The sequence below is a fragment of the Nelumbo lutea genome, chromosome 3 (genome assembly GCF_056320005.1).
Source record: "Nelumbo lutea isolate HS-2025 chromosome 3, American lotus-T2T, whole genome shotgun sequence".
In the NCBI taxonomy this organism is placed as follows: Eukaryota; Viridiplantae; Streptophyta; class Magnoliopsida; order Proteales; family Nelumbonaceae; genus Nelumbo; species Nelumbo lutea.
In genome coordinates this window covers 25,602,572-25,624,344 of record NC_142686.1, presented here as the reverse complement: position 1 = coordinate 25,624,344, position 21,773 = coordinate 25,602,572, and the positions used below count along the sequence as shown (strand labels likewise).

The following is a 21,773-nucleotide window of genomic DNA, read 5'->3' as shown; positions in this document are numbered from 1 at the left end:
TTTTATAAAAATCTTTATAAAGAATCATGGATCTTCAAACCATTTCCTAGGTCCCTTCCCTTCAAACAATTGAGTGAAGTTCAGTCCACCTTCATTGAAAGACCCTTCACGGAGGAGGAAACAAAAGCAGCAATTAAGATGTTAGTTGATGATAAATCTCTGGGGCCAGATGGTCATACCAATCTTTTCTACAGTAAATGCTGGGATTTTGTGAAACAAGATCTTCTGAATGTTTTCCAAGGCTTTTATGAGAGAGATTCATTGCAAAGGAGTTTAAACACTACTTTTATTACCCCTATTCCAAAGATTGAAGGTGCAGTGAACATTAAAGATTTCAGGTCGATCAATCTTTTGCATAGCTTCAAAATTTTAGCCAAAGTCCATGCCGAGAGAATGAAAGGAGTTTTAGGTAGTGTTATCTCAAATAATCAAAGTGCCTTTGTTCCGGGAAGACAGATGCTTGATTCAGTTCTTATTTCTAATGAGTTGATTCAGTCAAGAAGAAGAGAGGGTACCCAAGGGTTGATTTGTAAACTTGATATTGAAAAGGCTTATGATCATGTCAACTGAAGATGTTATAATCTTGTGTTGCAGCACATGAATTTTAAGCAGAAATGGAAGAACTGGATTAAAGTATGTATTACCTCACCCAAATTTTCTGTTTTGATTAATGGGCAGTCTGCAAGCTTCTTTGATAGTTCTAGGGGTCTTAGACAGGGTGATTCCTTGTCTCCAGTACTCTTTATCTGTGTAATGGAGATTCTCACTCTATTTTGTAAGAAGGCTGCTGAATCTGGTGAATGGGAAGGTTTTGCAATTGCTCTGGAGGGGGAGAAGGTTAACATTCTCCAATTTGCAAATGATACTTTATGTTTTGTGGATGTTTCTCCCTCTCAGGTGGACCTAGTTCTTGGGAACTTAACATGGTTTGAGGTGGTCTCCGGTCTTAAAGTCAATTGGAATAAAAGTCAAATCATTCCAGTGGGTCAGGTTTCCAACTTAGTTGATTGTGCAAAGATTTTGGCTTGTCAAATTGATTCCCTTCCAGTTAAATATTTGAATCTTCCTCTGGGGGTGAGTTGTGGGTTGTCTTCAATTTGAGACCCGGTTATTGAAAGAATGAAGAGAAAATTGGCATCTTGGAAGGCAAAATATCTTTCTTTTGGGGGTAGGGTGACTTTGATTAAGAGCACATTATCCAATTTACCTACCTATTTTCTCTCCCTTTTCCCTATCCCAAATAAAGTTGCAAGAAGGCTTGAAAAACTTCAAAGGAATTTTCTCTGGAGGGGTTGGGAAGAGGAGAAAAAAAAATTCATCTTGTTAGTTGGGATCAAGTCTGTCTCCCTAAGGATGAAGGTGGTTTAGGCAAAAGCAAGTTGAAAACTTTTAATTCTGCCCTTCTTTGTAAGTAGGAATGGCAACGGGGCAGATTCGGGGCGGGGCATCCATTCCCCAAGGACGGGGAATCCCCAAGTTTTCCCCGCTCCAAGGCAATTACTTAAAAAATATCTATTTTATGGACATTTTATACATAGGATATAGGAATTTGAGGGTATTTTAGAATTGAATTATGATACTTTAGGGATAATTCAAAAATAAAATTATGGGATCCTAGGATTTTAAAAATTTAGGGAAAACTTAGAGATATTTTAAATATCAAAATTAAACCTAGACATATTTTACTAATTTACCTTCAGGTTCGGGGCGGGTTCAAGGAATTATATACAAAACCCGCCCCTACCCTGTACCCGGTTCGGCCCCGCCCTGTCCTTGTTTAGGGTTGGGGAAAACCCACCCCATTCGGGGCGGGGTGGGGTGGGGCCCCAATTTTATGGGGGAAATTGCCATCTCTATTTGTAAGTGGATTTGGAGGTTTGCGGCTGAAAATGATGCTTGGTGGAGATCTCTCATTGCCGGTAAATATGGGGTGGAGTGGAGCAACTGGAGAACAAGGGATCCTCCTCCCAGTTGGAGAAACTCTCTATGGAAAGGGATAATGAAGAACTTCTCTGTTCTTGCTGATGGGATCTCAATTAAGGTCGGCAATGGTAGTAGAACCAAGTTTTGGAAGGATACTTGGTGCTTGGATGGGTCTCTTGTTGAGTATTTTCCTCTCCTTTTTCAGTGTGCATCTAGCCAAGAGGCTTTTGTTGCTGAGTGTTGCAGCTTGTCTGGAGATTCAATTATTTGGTCCCCTACCTTTAGAAGGAATCTTTTTGACTGGGAGCTTGAAGAGATAATGAATATGTTGACTATTCTTCAGAATCAAAAGGTCGATTTCTACTCAGAAGATAAGTGGTACTGGAAGTGGAATCCAGATGGTGTTTTCTCTGTCAATTCTTTGGCTTCCAAACTTTGTAGAAAGGGTGCTACTGATTTCCCATGTTCTCAGGTGTGGAATCCTATTAGCCCATCTAAATCCAACTTTGTGATCTGGACTATGGCTCTGAACAAATATCTGTCTAGAGCTAACCTTGTGAGAAGGGGCATTCAAATTTTGGACCTTTCGTGCAGCCTGTGTGGGAATAATTATGAATCTACTGACGAACTGTGCATACACTGCCCGTTCTCTTCTCAGTTGTGGAACCACTTTTTCAGCTCCATGAACTTAAGATGGACTATGCCAAGATCGGTAAAAGAGCTTCTGTGTTGCTGGAACATCAAAGGTCTTAACAAGAAAAGGAAGTTAGTGTGGAAAACTATTCCTAGTGCTTCCTTATGGTCCATTTGGTCTGAGAGGAACAGTAGGCTTTTCTGTAATAAGGCCTTAAGTCCAGAAGATTTAATTCAGAAAGCTGTGGGCAAGTTAATCTCTTGGGTGTCGGTTTCTGAGGAGTTTAGAAATTGTAATTTGTCTGTTGTTTTTCATTCTAGTTCTTGGTGGAGTATGTAATTGCTGTGTTGATCAGTCTGCTTTTCTGGGTCTGATCACAGCCTGTATGTGCTGTTTTTGAATAAATATTACGTTACCTTTTTCCAAAAAAAGAAAATTAAGTAATCACATGTTTGAATATGGCTTAATAAATTTGACAGAAAGCATACCCCCCACAGACCATCGCATCCAAGAATAATGAAGTGTTCTCTTTCTGTAATATCAAATGAGTGAATATCTGGAGTTGCAATAACACCCACCTGCAATGCAGATCACTCTCTTGTATATAACAATATCCAATATAACACAGGAAGCAGATTCAGAAACTTAGATGCAAAACTGGCGTCAATCATGCTAATATCCTATAGTATAAATAAAAAAATGAATGAAAATCTGTGATTGCAAAAAGCACATGCCTGCAACACAGATCCTTCCCTCATATAACAGTATTTAATATGTTGTAATAAGTGGATGCAAGTGATGTCAATCGTGCCATAGTATTAAAATTTTAAAACCAAAAGCATGAAAACTTGTGGTTGCAATAGCACCCATATCTCTAGTACAGATACTTCCCTCATATAACAATATTCAATATGTTGTAATATGTAGATTCAGAAACTTATGTACAACAAAGATGGCAGTCATGCCATCTTATAAAGATACACATGCCAGTTGACAAATGAAGAGAAACATGAATCAAAATTTCATTACAGGTTCATTTGTGTATTTACTGACACATGAGGGAACCCTGCACCAGCTGTTTTTAACTACAAAATACAAATATAACAGGAGGTGCAATGTGATACTCTGAAAATTTTAGGGCTGTGGTGTTTTCTATTTATTACCCATGAGTGTAAACATTTTATACTAATGTATTATATAGTTATAGTATGCAATTACAAAACCCATGACCTCAATTAGGTATACTGTATGAAATACATGAAAAAAATTATACCCTCAACCAGGGGAAAAAAATAAGCAAATAAAGTTAACTTCTCAAGACACTTCATGTGAGACTGCCAGCTAGAGAATTGGCTGATCTGGTTCACTCTGGATGCCAAAAACCAGCATATCTAATCTGGTAACATTGTCTCTATGGTAAGCTCGACTCTATAGTCTATATCCCTCATCCAATCCAACCCACCATGATCTGTGAGTCACTGAGTCTCCCTCAATTACCATCCTCTGATAACCTCTATGGATACTGACAATCTGAGACTGTCTATCCAATGCTAAGAGTTTGCCCTTTGCTAAATACCATGTAATGACTAACCAGAATGTGCTAGAGCAACCACACTGTCTATCCATGATGACAGTTTGGCTTTTGCTAAATACCCTGTACTGACTAGACATTAATGTGCCAGAATAACCCAAATAGCTGTTCTAAGAACTCCAATCCCTGAATTTGATGATCCTAGATTGCTGACGGAACATCAACCAAAGTTTAGCTTCACTTTATCTCTCATTAGAAAGGGTCCAAATAGACACTATCTGTATGCGGGGTGAAGATCTAATCACTGTGGTTAATTCTCTCATTGTTGTGCTAACCATATCCCTCTAAATAGCTCAAGTGTCTACACCCAATTGACTACCCCATTGGATATCTAAGCAATTACTGCATGGATATATGAAATAACCCCCCCCCCCTTTCTCCTATATTACTAGTTGACCTCATTTAGGATAAATCTCCACATAACCTTACCATTGGCACTAAAAGTTTTTAGCCCCTTAGGAATTGCTACATATCCTGTTACCCAGGGAATCGAGTAACAGACATGGTACCAAAGTGGTTTCAGATTTGAGACAAAATATAAGAATGGGTGAAAAGATGATTCACTGTCTCCCTCTGCCAGGCATAGACAAGCATGGTGAGAGGGAAGCCATGTCTCACTCTTCATTTTGTAACATCTCACAGATATATTTTCTTATGAGCCACCTCCCAGCAAAATATTCAAAACTTAGAGTATATAAGAACCTTCTACATATACAATTCATTATGAGGAACAAAAGTAGAGGAATGACCCAACCAAACCTAAAGAAGTGCGACAGTGAAAATGGGCATTGAATTTATTTCCCCTCTTCAATTAAGCTTTACAAAAAAAAGGGCTTCAAGTCGTTTATTTTCAAATAAACAGTAGAGATTTTTTTTCCTCCTATGTGTCATAACATGACTTTTTATCCAAAACTAACCAGATTTAGAAATGGTATTGCATGAAAAAAATGTGGCCATCAAGATAGGAAAGAACGCAAAACCTTCTTGAACTGGCGATCTCCAAAAGCCCTAGAAACTTCAAGGCGCCCCTGCAGTCGTCCATTGCTGACAGAACCACCTGCCTATAAAAGCAAATGGCACAGAAACAGCCTTTAACAGATAAGCCAAATCATAGTGATTCAGACAAGAGAAAAAGAGCTTAAACAACAAACCTTATCTAAACCAAAACGACATAAACATGTTGAAAGGGAAAAAGTAATGTTTATACAGAATGCACCTTTCCACCCAATCATCCATCTGTGAATGATTGACAGAGAGAAATGACGGAAAATTCACCCTTCTTTCTTGCAGTGAAAGTTGGATGAAAAATTAATTTTCTTGGTGAAGTAATAAAAATGTTGGTTTATGAAGAATCCTCAGTCAAGAGTTTAATATTTCCAGATGTATAAGAGGTAGAAGGAAAATCTTGGAAGAAAAAGAAGCAAAATGGCAGTGAAGACAGACAGCTGTTGTGCCACTAGATCACAAAGTACGCTTAGACCAGAAGTCTCAAATGATTCTGAATTCTAGCTGTGTATGGAAGTAACTCTTAGCATAAGCTGGACCAAGAACTTTCTTTTTAATCATGTTGGCATAGATTAGTTATTGAATCTAAACATTATCCATTCCATTTAACATTGGAAGGTCCTTGTTAAGTGTCGGAGCACTTCTCCTAAGAACAATGTAAATGTTTGTGACTACCAACCAATTCAAAGAAAAAAAATTCCATGAAAAAGTTTGATAGTTGAAAATATAAACGAAAATGAAAAAAAAAAAAAAAACCAACTATTTTAACCTTCTGAATGCGAGCACGTTCCTGTGGATAAATAGCTTTGTGTTCTCTTGTCAAAACAATAGCCTTCAATGGACTTGCTCCGTCTGAATGGTTTTGTAATGTATCAGCAGTAAGTGATCTTGCTACCACTGCTTTTGCATCTCCAATATTAGCAATAAAAACCTGGTAACCATGGATCTGTAGGTTAGAGTTCATAACAAATAGGGCAAAAGAAATACATGGTACAAATCAGATAAGAAAAATTGGCACTATGTACTAACAAATATTTGTATGTTTTGTCACATAAATACTTTTGGATGTTCTCCGGCTCTTTTTCCCATTTTCGGGATGAGTTTGGTAAGCAGTGTTCTCAAAAATCTAGGTATTAGAGTACTCAAGAATACCTAGGCAAGAAGCTGGGCAACTAGGTAATTACCTTTTCACTTGGGTAAATATATAGAAAATGGCTTGCAAATTATATCCAATATATTATAAACTGAAGGGGCTATTGCTTGGTGCAATGGTAAAATATTAAACCGCAGGTTCAATCAAGGCAAAGAGTAAGGGTGTGGTGGCTTATGCAGCCCTAAAACAATGTGCACATAATCCTTTCTTCTCAATTAATAGAGTTTCAGTTAGCAATCAAAAATATGGAGGTTTGGGTCTGAGAGAAGCCACCTTATGCAAGAAAATGCAGAACATTAGGTTTGTATTCAGTTCACCTCTTCCAAGACTATAACTATGACCAAAATTAGGCAATAGCCCTTATATATTATAAGCTAAAATAACTATACATGCAGTTATATTCTCAAAAAAACATATCCTCAATATCATTGGCCTAACCATAGTGAAGCACATACGTGACAAATTGGAAATACTTGTTTAAATGTATTACTGTAATACTGACAACAAAGAAATGTGGCAAAGACCAATTACAGAATGGTACCTCAAAAGCTGGTTGAAGCATGAGTATAAAAATCTCTACAAGAAAAATGATATAGAAAAACGAAGAATCACAGTAATGTCTAGAGGTGGTGTAACGACTAACAACTCCCTACTAAGAAATTTTTAACTGAATGATATGTTTCATAATGGTGCCAAACTTGTTGCTATATTGATGTATTTCACAGCATTTCCATTTTTAATAAAAAAAAAACAAAAAAGAAAATTTTATTAAGATTACAAAAAGGAGTGCATAAAGGAGGTGATAAGAAATCACCATGCCACAGCATATGATATCCACTTTATACGTTGGAACATTTGAGAGTCAATACAAAAATCTGGTGATGCTGACATGAAAAAAGAAACTCAGGGAAGAAATTGGTAACAGTTGCATAATTTTGTGTTCTTGACTTCTTGTACTTTTGGTCAACTATAGTTTTTTGGTGTAATTTTCTGATTTAAAATTGTCACAAGAGTGTCAAACATTAATTTACAGAATTAAAATAGGTTAAAAATATCATCAGTGATTTTCTTTTATTTTAGATAATAGTGAGATTAGAATCATCACTTTTCCTTATGCCTATAATAGATGGGTCATAGCATTCCTGTTTGTGTTATTTGATTTATAACTTTTTAGACGACAGGAATACTGTTGTCATTCATAACTTTTTCTGTTTTAGGGTGAGCCCTCATTTTCTTTATTGTATACTCAGACATAGTTTTTGCCTTTAAATACAAATGAATATTAACTTTTCTTCCATTTCTGGTTCATAACATAAATTGACAATAAAAGGAAACAAGGACAGGAAAAAGAAAGAAAACCCCATAACACAGCATATCACCTTCTATATACAACCAAGAAAAAAAGAAAAATAAAAACTTAACACCAATTTTACTAGTATGGTAAGGTCATACAAGTATATATAGTGCAAATAAGAATAGATGCAGACTTACTGTTTGTCCTAGAACCCAAACACACACAGCTGTAGCACCATCTTGCCACCCCCCTGAAAAGATTAACATGAAAACGTAAAAGAATTTATTAATTAAAACCAATGATAACTCCATTTTTTTATCAATAAATAACTCCATTTTTTATCAGCAGCAATAAATTTACTTCACAAAGATAAATAGAAAAGTAGAAGCATCACCATCAATGTTGCTGGATATGGCAAGGATGCAGCTGGATACAGTATTAGATATGAAATCTATACTAAAAATTGAAGTATCCAACACAATATGGAACCCTTGTACAGATATCCAGGTATATAGATCAACATCCTCAAGAAGGGAGCCCATACAAAGTGACCCCAGAAGGCTACAATGTCATGTATAACTAATAATGCTAACTTAGGATACAATACCTCCATCCAGCTCACTCCTCCCAACCACTCCCCAACCAAGACTGTCAGCAATAGAGTTGGCAAACCAAGAATGTCAACAATAGAGTTGGCAGACCTTGGGATTCGTTTGAACAAGATGTTCCCTCAAAGAGCAAGGCTCTTGCCTCTTTAAGGCAATTCGCCAACCATTGAACAGTAAATTCCATCTAGAATCCACCAAATAACCACATAAGAGCCCCCCTCCACCCCTGCCCCCTCAAAGCCCAAAATAGAATTCCATCCAAACATCCTGGAGCAAAGCCAGAATCTCTCCTCCAATGGAATCAAAGTAACCAAATGGACCAGAAAAAACCAAGATGATCTCCCTGCACCATGGCCTCTGAAACCACCTCTTAACCCTTATGCCTAATGGTCCAAGCCTTCAAGATTCCCCAACAAGAACACCCCAAAATTAATCTTGAAGGACCATCTGAGGGAGATGACAGCAGAAGCACAGCATGTAAACTACAAGTAAAAGAGCTCATCAAAAGCTACATATCACAGGATCCACAAAGATGCCCCAAAACTGATTTCTCATCAGTAATGAATTTACCACTTTCACAGTGGCAAGTTCAAATGCTTAATGATGAATGTCCAATAAAATAGAAATTAAACAACCAATAACCAAGTAATGGAAATCAGAGGTGTGGTGACTTCCATTTCTTTATTTTTCTGTGGACCTGTCACCTGCCTCTTCATACTTAAATGCTTCACCCTCCACATCAAAAGAGAAATCAATAACTTATTGGACATCATTCTTAGTATCCAAAATAGCAGAAAGTACCATTCCCAAAATATTTCTAAATGAATTGAAATAAAAGCCCATATAACCAATCTTGATGATTCCAGTAACTGCTAAGCCCACATTACATGAATAGTACCTAAAATAACAAGAGGAACTTTTCCAAGGTTCAGTAGATCAAACAGATTCCCTTTAACAGTAATTACTATGACAAATAACTTCAGCCAATTGAGATCTTCATACAAGATTAAAGCATGGTTTCTCCAATGTTGTGTTAAAATGTTTCTTATATATCTAGCTCACAAAAAGTAGAATGATACTTTGCTCACAAATGAAGTGTACAAGAACAGATATGTTTAGAGAAGATAATGTGCAATGTAAAAATTGACTAATTGGAATAAATGATCATTTAACAATCCAAAAAGTAACTAGCTTGGAAAAAAGTGATAGCAACAGTACCTGCAGAACTTTCTTGAAGAAGAGACTCATCAGTTCTCCGAAAACCTAAAGTTTAAGTGGATCAACAAACAATAAACACCAAGACACAGAAGAAAATACTTTAATATAAAAGAGTGAAGCCAAGGGTTCCGTCTGCTGATAGGTAAAAAGAAGGTTCTAGCAGATGGCCTATCAGATGCATTAGCTAAGAGTGGGGTTAATGGGACTAAACTATTCTGGGGACAGTTGTAAATCAAGTGACAAATGCAAGAATCAGGTAGCTATGGTGACCTGGACATAAGGCTGCTTGGCAGTTTGTAAATACATTTTCTATTTTGGTTAAAGGTAAGGTATTACAAACATTCTTTTCCCAGAAAAAAATAAAATTCTAGTTACTCATCAAAATAAAGAAAAAAAAAGGAAGAGGGTTTAATTCAAAAACAAACTGCTTGGCAATTTGTAAATACAAATATTCTTTTGCCACAAAAAATAAAATTTCAGTTACTCATCAAAATAAAAAAAGAAGAAGAAGAGGGTTCTAATTCAAAAGTTGCAATGTCATACAAATAAGCCCAACATGTAAACTATCAAGCTCTACATAAGGCAAATGAATCAAATTAATAAGATATTGCTAATATGAATCAATGGTACTTGTAGAGATGAACAACAAAGTAAAGAACTAAAGATAAGCTCTTCCAATCCCTAAGATAAAGAACTCAGCATTTGGCCATCTCAAGGTTCATAAGTGCGTTCATACATAAAAGACAGTTGATATAACATTTAGCAGAAACTCTAAATTCCATCACAATATAGTACACCTCCATGTGCTGCAAGCCAGTAAAATATCAAAATCCCCCCTCCCAATTAAAAAATATTACTATTTTTTTAGGTTTTTTACCATCAGAAAAAGATATGATGAGTGTCTTGTCATCAAAAATAAAAATAATAAAAAAAAAGACAATGTCTACAATTAGTCACCAAAACACATTTAGGAGCTTTTGTTCATTTCAAAGAATTTATACCAAGTTGGAAATGTTGCTGCAATACTTCCTTATGTGAAGTTGTGAACTACAACTAGCAAGGTTGGCAGGTTACATGAAACCTGTTGACCCATTGGTGATCCAGGAGAGCATAATGACATCATCAATTGGGCACCTAGGGAGAGATTATGAGAAATCCTACTTGTTTTATAGCTCCAGTAGCTCGGCAAATGTGAAACAAAACATGTTACAGGTCAATCACCTCACCCTGGTAGAGCACCCAGACAAGAACTTGACAATACTGATTTGGACTTTTTTTGGAAAAAAAACACTGATTTGGAAAATACTTCAAATGCATGAGTAACATCTAGAACATTTAAAGAACAATAAAAATAATCATCCAAAAGCAAGGCTTAGCCATTTAATGAAGAGACATCTAACCCATAATGGAACAGATTAGGATCACTATCAAGGATTGCAACATCCATGTAGTGATTATGTTCTTGAAATTCTAGTTTGATATTATAATAACAATGGTACTAATAATCCTGTTTCAATTATCTTTCCGGCATGACAATAACTTGACAGGAAACCTTTGATAATGAGCCATTAGTGAAGAACAATTGTCTCACCATGGCAGGTTCACTGTCAAATCTTTTTCCGGCTTTCCATCCTAAAGTATTTCCCTCTGAGATGGTTTGAAGACCACCTTCCAATTCACAAGTAGGATATCCTTTTTTTTCTTTGGACAACATCCATCTATAAAATTCTAATAACAGAGCATCTTGTCATTTCGTCCATAGGGGCACATGCCCTAGACAAATATGCATTTCTTTGTCAAGAAAATGAGGCAGTGGACCATCTTTTCATACCTTTCGTTTTCATTAGGGAAATGTGATCAGCATTTCTATTTCCCTTTCAGGCTTTGCAGGGTTCTTTTATTATTAAAAAAAAAAGCCTTTTTTTATCAAGGACATTTAAGGATGTTTCTCATCTCTCTATCAAGAACTTTGAAGGATGTTCCTCAGCAGGTAAGGTCATATACAAGCTGGTCAAAATATTTAGAAAAAAAAGGTCCTACTTGGAAGGATTTCTTATGGGATCTGGGGAAAGGAAGAAAGGATCATTTGGTGAGGTGGGATGTAGTTTGTCGAAGTAAGGAACAAGGAGGATTGGGATTAGGCATCTTAGGAAATGTAGAACTGTTGGGTAAATGGTTGTGGAGATGGCCTTTAGAGAGGGAGAGATTTTGGCATAAGGTAGTAGAAAGTATTCATAGGTGCGCAAGTAATGGTTGGGATGCTGGTGTTTCTCAATGAGCCACATTGAACCCTTCGTGGATGGCTACCAGTGGGGTTCTTCCCAACTTCTTGAGCCTCATCAGGTATGATGTGTGTACCCGGGCATTGCTGGAATTGATGGGTTATTAGAGATGAGACAGGGAGTGTAGTGGGGCTCTTTTCCAGCCCTATTGGGTGGGGGGACTCCATTACAGCTGAACTAAAAGCAATGGTTTTCGGAATACAAAAAGCCAGGGAAATAGGTGTGAGAAAGTTGGTTGCTGAAGGCGACTCCAAAGTGATTATAAGCTCGCTAAAACATGATGGAAAGACTCCATGGATATTCAGAAATGAGATCAAGAAAATTAAGCACATCACAAAAGACATCCAGTTAATGGTTCAGTGGACTCCAAGAGTAGCAAATGGGCTTAGCAAAGCAAGGGGCTAACAGGGAACAATGTTTCTGGGCTCTTTTGTAAGATTGTAAGGCAAATATTGGGTGGAATGTTATTGGACATTTGGGGTAGCCAAGGCTACCCAATCTCCGTACTAATTCTTATATCTTTTCATTAATAAATTTACTTTTACTGATCAAAAAAAAAAAAGAGTTAGGGTTATTCTAGGAGGACATCTGGGTCGGAAAATTCACTCTCAAGGACCTTTTTCCCTCCCTATATTCCTGATCCCTCTTTAAATCTGAACCCATTCAGAGGTTTGTATCTTTCTCCCATTCTTCTAGTATCAATTGGAACTTGGGCTTTAGTGGAGACCTTAGGTTGCTTTGCTTCTCAAAACCCTTGAAGTTGTTTGTATGGATCATTCTACCTGACACTCATATTAACCCCTCCACTCGGTTTTCCTATGCTTCTTTTTTCTCCTACATTTTCTCTATCCCTAAGACCCTAACAAGGTTCAAAGTATCAATACGTATCGTGCCAATGGCTTCCCGATACGCCCCTCCAGGGGTTGTATCAGGTCAGACACTGGTTCAGAGGGTAGTCGGGCCTTAAACCGACCCCTCTAAACCAGTTTTGAAAAAAATAAATAAAACCTTAGAAAAAGTACTGATACGCACTACCGGCGTATCAGCCTGTGTCGATACTTTGAACCTTGATCCCTAACCCTCAGCCCTTTTTTGCAAGGAAATCTAGCCCAAACCCATTACCCCTAAAGCGGGAGCATTGGAAAAGACTTAAGTGCCCTTCTTTACGTAAGAGGCACTCGAACTAACATAACAATACACATCAACATTCTCAACAAGTACAAAGACCGAAATACCCCTTCACTAACACCACTAACACTCCTCTCAAGCTGGTGAGTATATATCATATAATCCCAGCTTGTTACATATGTAGTCCACTCTCCCCCGACTCAAACCTTTTGTAAACAAGTCTGCCCACTGGTTTCCCGTACTAACATATGCAGTTTCTATCACCCCATTCAGCACCTTCTCTCTCACAAAATGACAGTCAACTTCGATGTGCTTGGTTCTTTCATGAAACACCGAATTGGAAGAGATATGAACCGCTGCCTAATTGTCACAATAGAGCTTCATTGGAGTACTGATGTCATATCCTATCTCCTGTAGAAGGTTCCTCAGCCACACTAATTCACAAGCAGTATGTGCCATGGCCCTATATTCTGCTTCTGCATTGCTTCTTGCCACAACTGTTTGCTTCTTACTTTTCCACGTTACCAGGTTACCCCCTAGAAAGGTGCAATAGCCTGTGGTAGATCGTCTATCAGACAAAACCTGCCCAATCCGCATCGGTGTATCCTTCTACCACCAGTTTTCCACCACTCCTGTACAGCAAACCACGACCAAGAGCTCCATTCAGATACCTCACAATCCTTAGCATTGCATTCCAATGTGGGACCAAAGGTTTCTGCATGAATTGACTCACCACACTAACCGCAAATGAAATATCTGGCCAAGTAATGGTTAGATAGTTTAGTTTGCCTACAAGTCGTCGGTATCTGCCAGGGTCTTCAAATACTTCACCTATATCACTGCTCAGCCTCATATTTGTTTCCATAGGTGTCTCAGCCAGTTTAGTACCCAACAACCCTGTTTCTTCCAGTAAATCAAGCCCATATTTCCTCTAGCACAAATTAATGCCATGCTTAGATCTTGCTACCTCTATGCCCAAAAAGTATTTCAACTTGCCAAGGTCCTTTGTCTGAAAGTGTTCCTATAGGAATGCCTTCAATCTATCAATGCCCATTTTATCATTCCCAGTCACAACGATATCATCCACATACACCACCAATATTATTTTGCCTGCCGAAGAGTCAAAGCTGAAGACAGAGTGATCAACTTGGCACTGTTTCATATCTAACTTCTTGACCACCTCACTAAACCTACCAAACCATGCTCGAGGGGACTATTTAAGTCCATAAATAGCCTTCTTAAGTCTGCATACCTTACCATCCTCCCCCTGAGCAACAAACCCTGGTGGTTACTCCATGTAGACCTCCTTGAGCAAATCACCACGCAGAAAGGCATTTTTGATATCTAGCTAATGGAGAGGCCAATCATACATAGCTGCAAAGGAGATGACGACACAAACTGACCCTATCTTAGCAACCGGGGAGAATGTCTCTGTGTAGTCAATGCCATAGGTTTGGGAGTACCCTTTGGCAACCAACCGCGCCTTCAGGTGCTCAACACGACCATCGGGCAAGTACTTAACACTATACACCCACTTACAACCAACAGCCTGCTTCCCAGGAGAAAGAGCGATGAGATCCCAAGTGTGATTATGATGCAGAGCATAGAGATCTTCTTCCATAGCACAGCACCACTCTGGAGAGGTAAGGGCTTCCTGGAAATCCTTAAGAACAACCACGGAGGATAACAAAGATATGAACTGGCGATGGGAGGCAGAGAGGTGGGTAAGTGAAACAAAATTGGAAATAGGGTGAAGGGTGCAAGTACATTTACCTTTCCGGAAGGCAATAGGAAGATCTAGGTCAGCGGCTGGTGTCGGAGCTAGAGCTAGATCTGTCGACGGTGATGAAGCTGGAGGAGCGGCAGCCGGTACACGCAGGCGATGTGTATACATGTGACGGATGGGTGGACGGTCAACCGACGGTGGCACCGGAGGCAAGGACGTAGGCATGACTGGAACCAGAGGAGGGGGATTAGCCACAGGAAGAGGAAGAGGAGGTGATGATGTGGAGGAAGCAGCAGCACCGGACCCCACGAAGAACGAAGTAGACTCGAAGAATGTAACATCAGCACATACCAAGGAACGACGAGAACTGGGATGATAACACTTGTACCCTTTCTAAGTTCGGGAATAGCCAAGGAAGATACACTTTAGGGAACGTGCATCTAACTTGTCAGTCCCGGGACCCAGATTATGAACGAAGCAAACACACCCAAATACCCGAGGAGAAAGCAGAAACGGAGACATGTTGGGGAATAAGACACTAAAAGGAGAACGACCATCAAGGATAGACATGAGCATCCGATTAATTAAGAAACAAGAGGTGAGCATTGCATCGCTCCAAAAGGTTTTGGGAACATTCATGTGGTGCATGAGGGAGCGTGCCGTTTCTACAAGATGGCGGTTCTTTCTCTCAGCAACCCCATTTTGTTGCGGAGTGTAGGTACATGAAGTTTGGTGTATAATGCCATGTTGGTCCAAGTATTCTTGAAAAGATGAAGACAAGTATTCGCGACCATTATCAGAACGAAAAATTTTGATGTGAATGCCAAATTGATTGCGGATCTCAGCATAAAATTTCTAGAAGATGGCAAATAATTCACTTCTTTCTTTCACTAAATAGAGTCACGTCATTCTTGAACGGTCATCAACAAAAATAACAAAATATCGGTATCCATTATATGACATCACTTCATAAAGATCCCAAACATCTGAATGAATTAAAGAAAAAAGACTCAACACACGATTATCGACCCTAGAACGAAAGGGAACATGATGGTGTTTTCCAAATAGACATGACTCACAATCTAAAATAGAAAGTTGACTCAATGAAGGGACTAAGGACTAAAACACTTTCAACGAAGGATGACCAAATCTACAATGCCACTGAAGAGGAGAAATGGATGACGAAGGGCCGTTGACGTTTGTCCACCACCATCAAGATAATACAATCCACCGGCTTCATGCCCTCCACCAATCTTCATACCCGTCTTGAGATCCTAAAAAACACACTTAGAAGGGTAAAATGTGATGGAGCACTTAAGGGACTTGGTCAGCTTACTAGCAGACATAAGATTAAATGGAAGCTTAGGTACATATAAAACAGAGGATAGGGATACAGGGTCTAGGTCAACATTACCAACACCATAGATAGATGATGTGGAGCCATTAGCAAGGGTAACAGATTGTGATGTTGAGCAATGAGTGAGAGATGAAAACACACCTGGAGTTCCCGTCATGTGATCGGAGGCTCCAGAATCAATAATCAAGGGGTTGGGTGTGGATGCCAAACAAGCCATACCTGAGTGTGCAAAGGAAATTGTGTTCTGTTGCGACTTGGATTGAACAAACCTCTCATACTCATCCCGAGGAACAATCACCATCTCCTTGCCTAGACCATCTGAGGGAGTAGAAGGCATCGGGTCAGCTGACCGGTTCTCCTGTCTAGAGCTGAAACTGGTGTCACTAGTCATGGCATGGTTGGCCCATGTCGAGGGAGAACCATGTAAGTCATAGCAGTAGTTAATGGTATGTCCATCCAAACCACAATGAGTACACTTCCGTGGACCCGAGCCACGTCCTCTACCACGAGCTCCCCCTGAATCTCTGCCTCCAGTACGACCACCACCACGGATATGTGTAGATCCACCACTTCCACTCCTGCCAGGCTGGGCTCCTCGAGCCCCACTTCGACCTCTCGACACTGCAAATGTTGATTTATCGGAGACATTAGAATCCATAGATCTAATGGAAGCCCTCCAAAGACAAGCAAACACCTCCTCTAAAGATGGAAGAGCAGATCCCCCTAGTATCTGGGCTCGTACTGGTTCATACTCAGACTTCAGCCCCACTAGAAACCGTGTCACATCAAGCTGCTCTCGCTGTTGCTGTTGAACTTTGACATCAGAAGTGAGAGGATGATAAACATTTAACTCATTACGGATATTCCTCACACTGGCATAGTACTCCTCAAGGCTCTGATTTCCCTGTTGCAGATTGAATTATTCCTGATACAGTTGATATACCCTAGTGGTATTATCCTGACCTGAATACAATTTCTTAGCATGATCCCACACCTCTTTGGTTGTGTCAAGAAACATGAAGTTCACACTGACTTTGGGTTCCATACTGTTCCACAACCATGTAATGATCTGTGCATCTTCCTATTTCCAGTCTTCATACTCCTGAGAATTAGCAGGGGGTTTCTCCTCTCCTATATGCTTCACTTTCTTCTTCGCCTTCAAAAAAACCTCTACAGACTTGGCCCAAGGGACATAATTCTCTCCATTCAATTTAATGGAGGTCATTTGGACATTCAGGTAGTCAGTAGATATCATGACACTAGGTTTACTATCACTGTTATCCGCCATTGCCGAACTCCCTTATCACTGAATTCTGTGCACTGAATTATGAGCACTACACACTGCACACTACACACAGACACTTCACCGAAATCTGCACACTAATTTCAACAGTAATAAATTCTGAGAACTGCAACACCACAAACCCTACTCACCGAAATCTGCACACTGATTTTGGCAATATTAAATGCTGAAAACTGCAACACCACAACCCCTACTCACCGAAATCTACACACTGATTTCAGCGATATCAAATGCTGAAAATCGCACTTGTAACACCACCAGCCCTAATCCACAACTACAGGAAGTTTCACCATTAAGTAGACACTATTGCCCTTCGAATCACACACAAACCAAAATAAACCCTAGCATAAACCTTAGCATACTGCAATCTGAAAACTCATCATGTGAACTGTACTACACCTCTCATGTATTCCATAATAGAAAATATGCATAAAAAAAAAAAACTTTACCTCATCGCCTGAAGGCCAACCACACAAAGGGCTGAGACACCACTGCACCACATGTACCAGCCCTAACTAGGGCTTAGAAACCACAGCAACCAATCACCAACGACACAATCGGAGGCATAGAAACCTCCTAGGGAAGAGGGCGATCACTCCTTTTCAGCCCTTTTCCCAGTCTCCAACTCACAGCTAAGAAATCCAAGAGAAACCCTAACTCGAATGCGCAGAAGATAGAATTCTAGCAAGTCTGATTTGTTGAACCTCGCTCTGATACCATGTTGAAGGTTGACCTACCCTAGAATTTTGTCTTGTTTGTTGACTGTAAAGTAAAGTAAACAGCAAGAAGTAGGAGAGGAAAGAAAAAGAGAGAAAAGAGAGGAAAGAGAGAAAGGCTGGTTCGAATTAGAGAAAAAAAAAGTAATCCCTAGATTCGGCCAGAACTGTTATTATATTATTACATATTGGAAAAGACTTAAGTGCCCTTCTTTAAGTAAGAGGCACTTGAACTAACATAACAGTAAACATCAACATTCTCAACAAGTACAAAGACTGAAATACCCCTTCACTAACACCACTAACACATTTCACCAAACTGGTGTTTCTTTGCAAAGATAATGGAAAAAGTTTTTACCCTCTACTAATCCCCTGCCTTTTTGTTGTAGGATTTTAAGAAACATCTTTGATCATTTTGGTTGCAGGTGGAGAAAGCCTCTGCAGATTGTTGGGCTATTCAACCCATCTACCTTCAGGTGGCATAAGAGAAGGGGGAGAGTGTTATGGAGATGTGCTAGGGCTGCTCTGGTTTGGACAGTTTGGGAGGAAAGAAATGATAGGATTTTTAATGACTTAGAGAGGGATGTGGATAATGTTTGGGACTGCATTATGAACAGGGCCATCAACTGGGTTAAAGCTTCGAATCTGCACTCACATTTCTCCTTTGATAACCTTTGGAGAAACTGGGGATGGGTTGCTAATTCTTCCTCAGTTAAGAACAAGCCTATGGCAGACTAGAAGCCCCCTGAAGAAGGCTTCATCAAGCTGAACTTTGATGGCAGTTGCTTTGGTAATCTGGGAACCTCTGGAGTGGGAGGAGTTTTTAGGAATGCAAAGGGTCAGATTGTTGCATTATTTTCTGGCCCAATTGGAGTGGGAGGAGTTTGGGAATCTGCTGATAGAAGGTGACTCTAAACTGGTAACTGAGTGGCTGAAGGAGTCAGAGATTGTAGCCTGGTTCTTTGGGGGAGGGGGGTGAGAAGATTCAAGTGGTTAACCTCCAACGTAACAGTGAGAGTTCAGCGGGAGAGGAGATCAGCTAATGGGCTGGCAGATTCTCTAGCTAAGCACGGGTTGTTTAGGGACAATTTATTTTGGGCTCAATTGTAATTTTGTTTTATTTTTGAGGGTGCAGCTCATGCCACTTGGAATTTCCATGCTGTATCCGCTAATAGTTCCTTCTTAATCTTAATGAAATTCCACTTATCACTTATCAAAAAAAAAAAGACCCAAACCAATTATACGGTTAATAATATATACAGGAAGTATGTACAAAATCTTGGCCAAGATTCTAGCCACTTGGTTAAGAAAGTGATAGATTCCTTGATATCCAAATACCAAGGAGCTTTTGTTCACAACAAACATATTCATGATGTGGTTCTCTAGCAAATGAGTTAGTTGATTCAAGAAAGAGAAAATGGAAGAAATGGTTTGGTCTGTAAAATAGATTTGGAGAATGCTTACGACCATGTTAATTGGTCTTTTTTGGATTATTTGATGGACAGAATGCACTTTGGTTCAAAATGGAGAAACTGGATAGAAGTTTGCATCTCCAGTCCAAGATTCTCGGTCCTTGTTAATGGAGTAGCTAGAGGCAATTTCAAAAGTTTGAGGGGTTTAAGACAAGGGGATCCCTTATCCCCCCTCCTATTTTTAATAGTGTGGTGTGGAGTTGGAGCTGTTGGGAAGGTTTTGAAGTGAGCCAAAATGGTACTTTCATTCCTGTTTTGCAGTAAGCTGATGACACTATTTTTTTGCAAGGTTTCGGAGAAAACAGTGCTTAATCTAAAGCATCTCCTTTTCTGGTTTGAAATTGTTTCTGGGTTAAAGGCGAACTTAGCAAAAAGTGAAATGATTGTTGTGGGTGAAGTTTCTAACATTCAGAGGTTGGCTGATCTTTTGGGCTGCAAAGTAGGACTTCTACCCACAAGTTATTTGGGGCCACTACTTGGTGCCAAGTGCACATCAAAAGCCATTTGGAACCAAGGTTTAAAATGTCGATGTCGATGGAAATGTCGCTTACCAAAATATAGGACATATGTCGGAAATGTCGAGGGGAAATATTATAAAACTTAGAGACATTGTGGAAATATTATGAAATATGTGGAAATATGCAAAGATATTTTGTAAAATGATAAAAGAAGAATTAATACATATTTCTAGACCATTATCTTATTCCAAACCATTATATAAAGCTAAGAAACTAAGATCAATAACAAATTAGTAAATGACGATTTACTGATTTATTATGCATTTTGATGTTTTTACAAGGTTATCTGATATTTTCTTTTCTTATTTTTAGTTCTGATTTATTATAAATTCTAATATATTTATTTCACACTAGTAAATAGAAATACATTTATTCTGATTTTTTAAATATTAAAGTTATAATACATTATGTTTTATTATTAATTCAATAAACTGATTCTCCTTTTTGTAGTATTAAGATTATGATAAATTCTGATTTCTTATAAAACTTAATGAATTTATTATGATTTTTAATACTAAATTTATAAAAAATTGTGATTTAGTATAAAATTTATTAAATGTATTCTACTTTTTATATTAAATGTAGAATATGGTTTTTTATAAAATTTAATAAACATTTTCTGATATTAATAAATATTTTAAAAAATAATAACTAGTTAATATTTTTTTACTTGAAAATATTTTATGTTTTATATTATAAAGTAATTAATTTATTCTTTTGTTATTATATTTTGTTAATTCTTTTTATAAATATTTTACTTGAAATATTAAATAGAAATATTAATGGAATAATCTATATTAATATACTGTACTATATTAATATAATATACTAATATATTATATTTTTAATGTACATTAGTCGACATCCTGTTGACATTAGTCAACATCTTGTCAACATAATAGGAAAAACTGTTTTTTTTTTTTTGCTATTTGGACTGATTTGGTCGACATTTCCGAAATATAGGAAATGTCGACTGACATAATGTAATTTTTATATTACCATCCATTTTCATGTCAGTGAGCCTCGACATCGACATATGTCGGGTGACATTAGCGACATTTGAAACCATGTTTGGAACCCAATCTTAGAGAGGATGGATCAAAAACTAGGTACCTTTCCAAAGGTGGGAAGATGAGTGTTGTAGCCAGCCCGTCGACCTATTTTTTGTCTCTTTTTCCAATCCCTTCAGAGGTGGTGGAGGCTTTAGGGAAAAAAAAAAAGATGAGAGATTTTCTGTGGGTGGGATGGAAAGACTCACACAAGTATCACCTAGCGAATTGGGATCAGATTTGCTTGGAGATAAGATATCTAAGGTCCTTCAACACAGCCTTATTAGAAAGTTGGCACTGGAGGCTTGATGTTGAACCAAACAACCTTTGGAGGAAGGTAATAGCTGAGAAATTTGGGCTGGATAGTAATGGTTGGGATAGTGGTCCTCCTCTTGGGACTTCTGGATGCAGCCTATGGAAAGGAACCTGTAGAGATACTACCCAGTTCAGACATTGCATCAGGTTTAAAATAGGAGAAGATGGTCTACAGAAGGAAGGCAGGATGCTTAGAGGATGGAAAGCTCACAGGGCTTTGTGGAGGTGACAAGGTGGAGGAAAGCCCTGAAAGTAGAGGCTAAAGATTTTATGTTTGAAGAAATAAGAATCAAAGGGTGTTACAACTTGAAGATAAGGGAGTTGAAGAAAGCTACAGTTCGTGGAAGGCTTGGAGATAATTGAATGGCTGAAGGATTTTTTGCAAGAAGCAGCAACAAAAGGAAAACAGACATGCTGGAAGGAAAATAAGACAAAGTCTGGCAGGAGATATGTGGTGAAAGTAAACAGAATGCAAAAGGTT

General features: G+C 38.5%; 1 protein-coding gene across 13 annotated transcripts in view; it reads right to left on the bottom strand.

Moving 5' to 3' along the window:
• LOC148863741 (Protein phosphatase 2C family protein) overlaps positions 1 to 21,773 on the bottom strand; it is a 45,829-nt gene that overhangs the window by 9,703 nt on the left and 14,353 nt on the right. For 9 of the 13 annotated variants that reach the window (XM_088978383.1, XM_088978388.1, XM_088978392.1 and 6 more), the window contains 5 exons: positions 9,427 to 9,471; positions 7,798 to 7,850; positions 5,923 to 6,084; positions 5,129 to 5,209; positions 3,046 to 3,135 (listed from right to left, as the gene is read on the bottom strand). In XM_088978383.1, the coding sequence (XP_088834509.1) occupies positions 3,046 to 3,135; positions 5,129 to 5,209; positions 5,923 to 6,084; positions 7,798 to 7,850; positions 9,427 to 9,471 (431 nt within the window). The remainder of the gene's footprint in view (positions 1 to 3,045; positions 3,136 to 5,128; positions 5,210 to 5,922; positions 6,085 to 7,797; positions 7,851 to 9,426; positions 9,472 to 21,773) is intronic. The other 4 variants (XM_088978393.1, XM_088978382.1, XM_088978394.1 and 1 more) reach the window with 1 other exon arrangement.